Source organism: Abramis brama (genome assembly GCF_963993115.1).
Source record: "Abramis brama genome assembly, chromosome: 19".
Taxonomy (NCBI): Eukaryota; Metazoa; Chordata; class Actinopteri; order Cypriniformes; family Leuciscidae; genus Abramis; species Abramis brama.
In genome coordinates, this window is record NC_139981.1 from 28,309,122 (window position 1) to 28,320,720 (window position 11,599).

The following is an 11,599-nucleotide window of genomic DNA, read 5'->3' on the forward strand; positions in this document are numbered from 1 at the left end:
CCTTCCTCCACTTCCTTCTTTTTACCTTTTTCTCCTTCCACCTGCTTCTCCTTCTAATCCTCCTCCTCCTCCTCCTCCTCCTCCTTTCTTCTCCTCTGCCTTGTCCTTCTCCTTTTTCTTCTCCACCTCCTTCTCCCTTTTCTCCACCTTCTTGCCTTTGATCTCCACCTCCCCTTTTTTCTTCAACTTCTTTTTATTTTCCTCCTCCTTCTCCTTGTCCTTCTTTTCCACCTCCTCCTTTTTCTCCAGCTCCTTGCTTTTGGTCTCTACATCCCCCTTTTTTCTCCAATTCCATTTTCTTCTCCTCCTCCTTCTCCTTCTTTCCCACCTCCTTTGCCATCTCCTCCTTCTCCTCCATATTCACTTTCTCCTCCTCCTTGTCCTTCTCCACCTCCCCTTTTTCTCCACTTCCATCCTCATTCCTCCCCTCCTTCTTTTTACCTTTTTCTCCTTCCACCTGCTTCTCCTTCTAATCGTCCCCGTCCTCCTCCTACTCCTCTTTATTTCTCCTCCTCCTCTTCTTCCTTTCTTCTCCTCTGCCTTGTCCTTCTCCTTTTTCTTCTCCACCTCCTTCTCCCCTTTCTCCACCTTCTTGCCTTTGATCTCCACCTCCCCTTTTTTCTTCAACTTCTTTTTATTTTCCTCCTCCTCCTCCTTGTCCTTCTTTTCCACCTCCTCCTTTTTCTCCAGCTCCTTGTTTTTGGTCTCTACCTCCCCCTTTTTTCTCCAATTCCATTTTCTTCTCCTCCTCCTTCTCCTTCTTTCCCATCTCCTTTGCCATCTCCTCCTTCTCCTCCATATTCACTTACTCCTCCTCCTTGTCCTTCTCCACCTCCCCTTTTTCTCCGCTTCCATCCTCATTCCTCAATTCCCTCCTTCTTTTTACCTTTTTCTCCTTCCACCTGCTTCTCCTTCTAATCATCCCCGTCCTCCTCCTACTCCTCTTTATTTCTCCTCCTCCTCCTTGTCCTTCTTCCCCACCTCCTTTTTCTCCTCCTTCTCCATCTTCTCCTCCTTTTTCTTTTGCTCCTCTTTGTCCTTATTCTCCACCTCCTTCTTTTCTCCTCATCCTTCTTTACCACCCCCTTCTCATTTTTCTACTCATCCTCCTCATCTTTTATCTCCATCTCCCCCTCCTTTTCACCTCCTCCTCCTTTATCTTCTCCTCCTCCTTGTCCTCCTTCTCCACCTTCTTCTCTATTTTCTCCTCTTCTTCCTTTTTCCTCTCATCCTTCTACTTTTCCACCACTTTCTCCTCCTCCTGCTCCTTGTCCTTTGCCTCCTCCTTCCCCTCCTTTTTCTTTTTGTTCTCCTACCCTTCCTCCTCCTCATTCTTTTTCTCATTCTCCTCCTCTTCTTTGTCCTTCTTGTCCTTCACATCCTTCTCCTTCCTCTGCTTCTCCATCTCCTTCTGAGTCGGCTGCATCACTTACTCTCTTCTCTCTACTGATAGTCAGTGTGGTGTGTGTTCTGGTGCGCTCTGGCCATCAGTGCATCATACAGGTGGATGCTGTGCATTGGTGGATAAGGAGATTTTCCTCAAGTGTTATGCGAGGAGTGGCAAAAATGCTCTGTAAATGTAATGAATTACTCACATGAATACTTATTTCTGTTTTTTCAGGTTCAGAGTATCATTCGTTCTCAGACCAGTATGGGCATGAGACACCGAGATCGCTCCACCACAGGAAACACTCTGAAAACAGGAGGCTGCAGTTCAGCTCTCACCACATACTTTTTCGGGGCTGACCTGAAGGGCAAACTCACCATCGGCAGTTTCCTGGAGTTCCAGAGGAAATTACAGCACGATGTGCTTAAACTCGAGGTATGTGCTTAAACACAGAAGTCGAGGAAGATGAAGAAGTGCAGATTACATATGAGAGATGACAGGGAAATAAATTGAATTTAAAAATTGTCAGCCAATGTCACTGATGGAAGCTTAGACTCCTGCATAAGTTACTACTGAAAGAAAGAAAGAAAGAAAGAAAGAAAGAAAGAACAAACGATAGAAAGAAAGAAAGCAATACTCACAAGATACCCAAAGGTAGTGATAAAAAGATTTAGATAAAAAAATATATATATTTCACTTATATCTGACTTATTTATAACATATTTTCATTATGAGTCATCTGCCACCCTGCTCTTTAGATATTGGTCAATGGAAAAACCAGGTCAACCTCTCTTAGCGGTACTTTAGAGTAAACTATAATACTACCCTGGTAGATGTCCAAAAAAACTTGCCTGAAAAAAAAACAGAAAGATGACTTGTAATGTAGGAGTCAGTGAGGGCTTGAGAGCAGTTGGCAGCAGCGTGAGTGACACTGAATGTGATGTAACCTCCTTAGGGTCTTACAGAGTGTCGGTGTGTCAGGCAGCCTCTGTCACAGACACCTTTAGATCTCTCTCTCTCTCTCTCTCTCTCTCTCTCTCTCTCTCTCTCTCTCTCTCTCTCGTTATCTGGTCTTTGAGATGTGCTGAGGCTGCAGCTCTCTGTTCTGCTCTCTCTGTTAACAGCTCCCACCCACAGGGCAGCCTCACCTCAGTGGACTGAGCATTTAAATCCAAGATTACAGAAAGCAGAGATGAGACTTTTCTATCTCACAGTCCTGACAATAACTAATAATGAAGTGAAAAGTCTTTTTACTGTGTGTGCCTTTTAAAGAAATATTTAGCAGCTGTTTTTTTGTTTTTTTCATGCGTGTTGAAATGGGAGCCGATCCAGTGTTGGAAAGTTATATTTCTTATGTTTTCTAACGAGTGTTCACTGTTATCAGTTGTAGAAATTGATAGCAGCATGTTCAAATTCATGATGGTTGTGTAATAGCCAAACTTTTATTTAAATGAATGTAATGGTCAAACCCTAATGCATTCCAACCAGAGAGAGCTGTTCAACTTTTGCTGTCAGCTACTCTAAATCCTCTGACTCGTGACCTGGCACAGCTGTGCCCACGCTTAAGTATTCAGCCGAACATGAATTGTAAATGATATTGACTAGATGAACACAAGATTCCCTTCTAAAGCCATTACTCAGCATTCCCCCTGTGTGTGTGTGTGTGTGTGTAGTTTGAGAGGAATGATCCGGTGGACGGCAGGATCACAGAGAAGCAGTTTGGAGGGATGCTGCTGGCCTACAGTGGAGTTCAGTCTCGCAAACTCAAACTGATGCAGAAGAGCCTCAAAAGAATGTTCAAGGATGCTCAGGTGGGCGAGATGCCAGTCTGAAAAAGTTGTGTGTGTGTTTGTGATGTGTCACTGTAAGAAGAGCACAGTGAGTCCTCATTCTCTCTTTCAACTGTCAATGTTCTCTGTCCCTGCTGAGAGAAGAAAGAATTGAAAAAAATGACAGCCAATTTGAAATTATTTGGTCAAAAATACAGTAATATTGTGAAATATTATTACAATTTAAAATAACTGTTTATTATTTGAATATAGTTTTAAATGTAATTTATTTCTGTGATTACAAAGCTGAATTTTCAGCATCTTTACTCCAGTCTTCAGTGTCACATGATCTTCAGAAATCATTCCAATCTACTAATAAAATGTTGTATTATTGTGCTGCTTGGTATTTTTGTGGGAACTTGGAAGTTTCAGGATTCTTTGATGAAAGTAAATTTTCAATATAAAGTCTTAACTCATTTTTTTAAATCAATTTAATGCATCCTTGCTGAGGAAAAGTATGAATCTCTCTCAAAAAACAATTCTTTGAAAAATGCAATTTTTACATTTGTCCAGTTTAAAGCACATCCACTACAAACACATTCAGACAGACGTGTCTGGGCGTTGCGTCATCCTTTGTGATGTTCTTTTGAACATCCTGCCATGGTGTTGTTTACAGCTTTTAAAGTGAAAAATAACTTGTCTAATTCTAGTAACATTTAAAAACATGCTTCCAGACCCCTGTATGTTGTTCCGTTCCTTTTCTGTCCAGCTGTTCACATCACTGCCCCCTTAAAACTGTGAGAAATAAAGTCTGAATTGCGAGATATAAACTCGCCATTAAACAAGGTAACTGTGACTTTTTATCTCATGATTCAGACTTAATTGCTTGCAATAGCAAGTTTATAATTTTCTCAGAATTGTAAGATAAAAAGTCGCAATTACCTTTTTAATTTTTTATTCCATGGGGAAACTTCCATAGTTTACAGTATGTTTTATAGTACTTTTTTTAATAGTAAACAACGACCTCCCCACCATTTCAAGGCTCAAGTAAAGTTTGATTCCTCATTATATGATATGAATATGCATCAGAGGTCGTAGCCTTTTTGACCTGAAGTGCCGTTTTAATTTTCTTGCCCCAGGGTTAATTTAGATTTTTTCTTGTTAATCAATGTCTTTAGATGTTCACAGAGGTAAATGGATCAGTCACATGGATAATTTGATATAATTAACCCCATAGACTGATTTTTAGCTCAGCGTTGAATACTTGGAAAAGCGAGTAAGAATGCATTGGGATACAGTTTAAATGGCTCATCATACTCTCTGAAATGTTGGCCTGTCTTCAGTATGATTGTTGTTTCGTCAAGCACGTACATTATCATGAGAGCACTTCGGCACGCTGGAATATGAAGAGCTTTCTCTCCGTAGAGCTGTTTTATGTTTATGTGTCGCTCAAATGCTCTCATTTTGTCATTTTATGCTCTTATTAAAAGGATATTAAAACAATATCTACAGGCTCTGCTCATTGCAAACACAGCATGTTTTCCTCAGCTCTATTTGAGAGAGCTAATGTCATTTCACTTTCATTTCACTCTCTCAACGGCCTTTACTAACTGAGCTGCATGACCAGATTTGTCATAAAAGAATTCAATGTAATGAATTACTTTAGTCGTGGGAGTCATTTTGGCATTCTCTATTCCTCTCGCACACAGGGCATCACGTTTGAGGAAGTGGAGAACTTCTTCACCTTCCTGAAGAACGTCAATGATGTCGACACTGCATTGAGTTTCTACCACATGGCGGGCGCCTCTATAGATAAAGGTACAAACATACACACACACACATAAATACATGATCCCTCAGACAGTTCCTTGTAATCCTTTAGTTTGGAAGCGGACAGAATTTGACTGAAGCAATCAAATGCATCTTGAGATTTCCAGATTTCCAGAGGGTCAATTTGTGGTCATGTTGCTGAGTCTACTACAAGACTACTTTGCAATGCAAAAATTCCCATTTGTAATTTCCATATTGCATCAGCTCATCCTGTTCTCCTCCCTCTCGCTCATTCCTACCATTAGCAGAGCCACTCAGCCAGATGTGTCCCATTTCACTGCAGCTGGTGCTCTTCCTTTAATAATCTTCTCTCTCACCGACTCTTCACATTAGTCTTTCCATTTAACTGTACTCACTAGCTGTTTCATCCACCTATTTTTATGCACAGATATTGCATAACAAAATGCTGGATGGAAACGCCAAGATGTGCGTAAATTCTGAAAATGAGCATAAAAACATATGCGCTCAACTAAGTCAGGTAAATTGTATATCCAATAAGGAAACATATGCATAACAACCATGGAAACACATTTACTTGATGCGCATCAAAAAAGACGTGACTGCGATGGGATGGCATAACTGGACTAACCAGCATCTGAAAAGCTGTTTTGGTTGTTCTGAAATGCCTGAGCAAAGTCTGTAGTCAAAGTGGTTCGGTATAATTACCCCCCAGAGCTGTCTTACAAAACTTTCCAAACACCAGGCATTCGCCTCAGAAAGCAAGATAGCATGACCATGTTTATTGTGTTTCGTCTGCGCGCTCTGAGTAGTAATATATTTATATGAAAATTATCATAAACAGTGGCTTCTACTGCATCAACTTCCATTTTTCTTAGAGATATTCAATGATGTTTTATTAACGTAGTTCGGGAGGAACACGTCAAAATAAGCTACTCTATTGCCACCTGCTGTCTACAATCAGTAATCACAAATACTCTAGTATCACCAGCTGTCTACAATCAGTAATCAACATATCTACCCAATCAGCACGAAGGCAAACCATATATAATCACAGTCAAACTCACCTAAGGATATTCTACAGTCTTCAGAATCCCTCCACCACCCCGTCTCCTCTCACTCACCAGGTCACTTCTTAAACCTGGGGGGGGGGGGGGGGGGAGGGGGGTACTCTGCGTTCGGGCCAATTACCAAGATCAGAGTCCTCTCCCCGGACAGCACACCAAATACGTTTACCAATTTAATCTATTCGACTTATTTGTAAGTGTGAACTCGTGAATCACCAATTTATCAGGAATTGGCGATTTTGTCTTTTCCATTTATTTTTTAAAGATGTGTTTTTGATGGTTTTTGCCTTTATTGTGACAGGATAGTATAGAGTGGGAAGGAGATGGGGGACGGGAGCAGGAAAGGTCCACGAGCCGGGATTGGAACTCGGGTCACCCGATGCACAAACAGCGTTATACGTCGGGGCGCTGCCCACGAGGCTATCGGCACCGACTTTTCCATTTATAATTTGAGTGTTACATCTACATATCAAGATCCAACCAGCAACCATAGAACCAATTCTTTTTTGGTAATCGGTTACATCAGATGTACAGCCAAGTGTAACAGATTATCAAAAAAGAATTGGTTCTATGGTTCACAATATGGACAAAAAGATCTGTTGTAAATTTCGTTTCATCACAATATTAAATTCTTATCTGACAAAATTTTAATTTAAAATCTTTTTAAACCATTTCTTTAAGCATGAGCAATAGTGATCTAAGCCTCAGACGTCTCGGACCGTTGGCTGAACGTCTGATCCATACGGCTTTTCTGGAAACGCTTCAGGAGTTTCACAGTTGTCATCTGATTTCTTGAATTCTACCCAGATTAGATGTCCAGGAGACGTGTGTGTTGCGTTCTTTATCGGTCCGCCTGGAAACAAATGCTGTGACGCTCAAACCCCCTCGTTGAAGAAGAACGGCGTCGTAATTACAACTGTGACAATGAGCGCTTACAAGGATCAACTAAACACTGGATTTTCAAAAGTATGTGAAATTTGTGGCTCCATTGTTGCAGTAAATTTGCACAAAGTTCTTAGTTCATCGGCTTTACATTTTCACACCTCTAAACATGTCACGGAACAAAACGAACTGTGATTGGTTACGTTACATGTCAGTCAAGCGTGAAAAGTGAGCGGTGCATACTGGAATGGAGGCTTGATGTGAATGTGATGTGGCTTAACTAATGCATGACCTTGCATACTTCACCAGAGAGGAGTCAGTTAAATCACAGGAAGAGTAAGTTAAGACATTTTGATTAAAAAATGTATTCAAAATATATATATATCCATAAATGAATCCGTCTCAATAAGACCCGTTATGCCGAGTTTAATAAACATCCAGTACTGCAGTGTCTCTGCTCTTCAGCACATCACTTCCCTCCGTACACTCGCACACTTCCTCGCAGTCTTTATCTCAGGATTGATTCCTCTTGATAACCTCTCTTACATTTCTCTGAACTCTTGCCCCTGACACTCAGATACTCTGAATCACTGATCCTTATGAAGACAAAAGAGGCTTTTATGAGCTTGTCATCTTCAGAAGGGCTCTTTTCTCTTCTGTATTTTGATGTCAAGGCTGTGTCTGGAAGGCTGGTTACTGTTAGCCTGACTCTGATGGATGTCTTTTGCCTTGTCTAGTTCAAACTTCGAACTTCCTGGTCCACTAATGTCCTTCTCTTATATTCCCAGCAGGCCATTTTCTCACTCTTCCACTAGGATGTGCAAAAAACACATTCATAATTATGAACAGAATTGTTTATTAAAGGCACACTATGCAAGATTTGTACCTTAATATAACAGCTTCAAAGTCATTTCGATGGTAAACGAACTTGTAGAGGGCGAATCATCCCGCTAGCAAAAACCAGCAATGCAGGTTTGAGAGGTGGCGCTCCGCCAAATCTCGCGAGAATCACGACTTGCTTTACGGCACGACGTCACATACGTCAACAACATATGAAGCAACCTCTATGGAAGACACTAGCACGCTTTTCAGACGTGAATCATGGCAGAGTCGACGAAGAAAGCGCGGTCGGAAGAGTGCAGAGATGGCTCTGCGTGATGGTGTTTACGACAGTAACGTTAAATACAAGTACTCCACAGCAACTCTAGGGGTCGCTGTTTGAGAAAACCGAAACTGCATAGTGTGCCTTTAATAGTAGGTTGTCTGTTTGATTAGTTGAATAGTCCACGTCTTCAACAGGCAAAAAAATCACATTTAGGTGTGTTAAAGCAGTTAGTTACCTGCGAAGGTAGCATTTGGCAAGTTTTTAAACTAATATTTATATTATATTCATTATTTATTTAATGAAAATAATTTTTTATTATTTAGCCCCTGCTGGTAGATTGTGTAAATGACATGCTCTGGACGCTTGTCATTCATGTTTATACCAGTGATGGTCATCTCTAGATATATATTGGGCTTTGATAATTTTATATTATTTGGTTGAAAAATTACACAACTTTGTTCCTAAACTTAGTAAGCAGACTTTCTCTTCTACCTTTTATTCTAATTCAATTGGAAACTCATAAGTGATTTGGTATATTCTGAACAGGTAACGTGTAAGTGCATGAAAAACAATACAGGAAATTCAATACAAGAAACACTAAAGGAATGACATAACACTCAAAAATGTACTTGGCACACAGTCCAATTTAATCAGTGTGATTTTAGTTTGTTATATTGTTTACATACTGTTATGGTATGTATTCATATTTTAAATGAGCTTTTATTTTCATATTTTCTAAATAAATTTGTTTTTATTATGTTTTAAATATTTCTGTTTAGCTTTGATTTTTTTAAGTTTTAGTTTTTATTATTATTATTTTAGTACTTCAACTTGTTTTATTTAATTTATTTCAGAATTTCACATTTTCGTTTAAGTTTTTAATGTTATATTTTTCTATTTTATACATTGTTTATTTAATGAAAATTATATATATAATATATATTTTCCCATCGTTCTTGGTATTGAATGAATTATATCATTATATATGATGATGTCTTAGAATGTTTATATCTAAAATTGCTAATTTAACTTTGTCAAATATCAGAATTGGAATGTCGCATAAAACATTTGCGAATAAAGCAGCGTTTCCATCTCATGTGTTCGAGAGAACAAAATGGTCACTTCCTTAGAAATTTGCACAAAATATCTGTGATAAAAATGGAAGCTGCTGCAATCAGGGAAGCCACTGTGGCTCTTTTATCCTACATCATAAATGACTTGCATCTCAGAGTGCATTTTTAGAACTTTTTATACGAAATCCCAAAATGCACATAAAATAGCTGGATGGAAACCGCTTATGATGCCTTAAAATGCTGCTTATGAAGGCAGCTCAGGTTTTGGAAGAGAGCTCAAATGTCCCTGCATCCTGACAGATATCAGTGAAAGATGTGTCGTGAGAAATCACTCCTGTCTCAGTGACAGCGCTAGACTCTGTCAACAGCGAAAAGAAAAGGTCAAAAAGGCTTGAATAAGAAACACTGTCTGTCAGTCATTTTGCAAACTCATATTGGCTGACGTCTTTGGAGGATGGGTGGAGTTTTTTTTATTTCATTAATTATGTGCGCTAACAGTAATTCTTGACAGTCTTAGTAATTATCATTATGATGTGAGTAAATAATGACACGATTCATCTGATAATCTTCCCCTCCTCCTCAATCTCTAAATGAATGACATTAATTAGGGGTGGACACACCTCCAGTTCACCCTCCTCTTCTCTTTCTATCCATCTTTTTCTTCTCCTATTTGGTGAGATGTCCTCAGCAGGGAATGAGTGTCCAGTATTGATCGAGACACCAGTAATCAAGCTCAGACACACAGTTCTGTCTTCATTCATCCCTGTTCTCTCACTCTCTCTTCAGCCACCATGAAGCAGGTAGCCCGCACTGTGGCCAAGGTGGAGCTGTCCGACCATGTGTGTGACGTGGTGTTTGCACTGTTCGACTGTGACGGTGAGTGTGTGTGTGTTAATCAGGTTCCTCTATCATTTCTTGAGACTGAGGACGAGTACTAGTACCTTCTTTACTGATATACTATAAAATGCTAGTAATAACATCACACTGTTTAATCACCTCAGTATTATTAAAACAAAATACATTTAATCTTCAATATTTAAAATATTACAATCATATTAGTCATCATATCATATGATGGGGGGGGGGGGGTTGCATGTTTTTCATGCTTTCATTTTGTTTGTGTTGTTCTTTGGTTTGTGTTTTGCTTTTGTTTTTGCTTAGTTTTTTGTTTTGTTGCTATGGTTTCTGTTTGTTTTTTTTGGTTTTTGTTTTGTGTTAGTTTTTGTTTTGTGATTTATTTTTGCTTAGTTTTTGCTTTGTTTGGTTTTGTTTTGTGTTTTATTTTGATATGTTTTGTGTTTTGCTTTTGTTTCGTGTTTTCATTTTGTTGTTTTTTGCTTTTGTTTTGTTGTGTTTTGCTTTTGTGATTGGTATTCACTTTATTTTTGATGTTTTGTTAAACAGAATATACTGATACGGACAGATTACAAAAAAAAAAATAGTTTTCATTGATACTTTAATGCATATTTATAGTTTTAGATTTTGCTAACTCATTTTTATTTGTATATTTTTTTGTTTTTTGTTTTTGTTTGTCTTAAACCATGAAATATCTCCAATGAGGACCGCTCTGTGTAGTGGTGTTTATGCAACAAATGTTGTAAATGAGTTTTACAGAATCATATTTCAGTATGGGAGTATTGGAACAAGTACAAATGAATGTGCACAGCATCGGACCCGCTGAATCAGTACTTTTGAATTGTGCTGAGGGTTGAGAAGCATATGGAGTTGGGTGGCACTGACGGTGATAATTACCCATCATATTTCTCTCTCACACTCTATTTCATTTGCACTTTTTTTTAGGAAATGGGGAGCTGAGTAATAAGGAGTTTATTGCCATCATGAAACAGCGGCTGATGCGTGGGCTGGAGAAGCCCAAGGATATGGGTTTCACCCGGCTGGTGCGCGCCATGTGGAAGTGTGCCCAGGATACTGCCTGGGACTTTGCCATGCCGAAACAGCAGTAACGTCCCCTCATGTTACACTCCACATGGGGTTTAATTAATCATTAAAGGATCAACTACTTTGGAAGGCCCATCTGATAACAAGCATGCTAGTGCTCGTGCATTCAGCCCTTCTGTGCCCACCTTCCACTCAACTCAACGTCCAGACAGAGCTTGCTATCTTCTATTTATATCTTGCTGTTTGCAAGTTTTGGAGTTGGATGCACAATTCTACATATACTAGAATGTAACTATGGCATGTAAAAACAACAGTGAGAGGTCATCCTCGAGTGCCATGAGTTCCAATCTGAAATGAATGTTGGGACTTACTCAGATAATTCATATGATATATTTCAACTTTGATTTTTAAAACGTTCATCGTCACTTCTTAAGCAATAAGCTCCCTATTTTGCACTCCTGTTCTCAAAGGTCTCTGTGTCCCAGTCTCCACTTCACAACTGAATTATTGGCATCCAAGCAATTTCCATTGTACTATAAACCGCATTATTTTGAAAATCTCATTGTTAAATGACTTTATAAGAGTGATGCTGAAAGAATGATACTATTAAAACATTTTGCAGTACTGAA

At 39.2% G+C, this 11,599-nt stretch overlaps 1 protein-coding gene across 2 annotated transcripts in view; it reads left to right on the plus strand.

Moving 5' to 3' along the window:
• Positions 1–11,599, plus strand: part of micu1 (mitochondrial calcium uptake 1) — a 96,296-nt gene extending 84,697 nt beyond the window's left edge. For both annotated transcript variants that reach the window (XM_084093720.1, XM_084093721.1), the window contains 5 exons: positions 1,622–1,822; positions 3,061–3,198; positions 4,866–4,974; positions 9,858–9,947; positions 10,872–11,599. In XM_084093720.1, the coding sequence (XP_083949846.1) occupies positions 1,622–1,822; positions 3,061–3,198; positions 4,866–4,974; positions 9,858–9,947; positions 10,872–11,035 (702 nt within the window). In that variant the 3' untranslated portion in view covers positions 11,036–11,599. The remainder of the gene's footprint in view (positions 1–1,621; positions 1,823–3,060; positions 3,199–4,865; positions 4,975–9,857; positions 9,948–10,871) is intronic.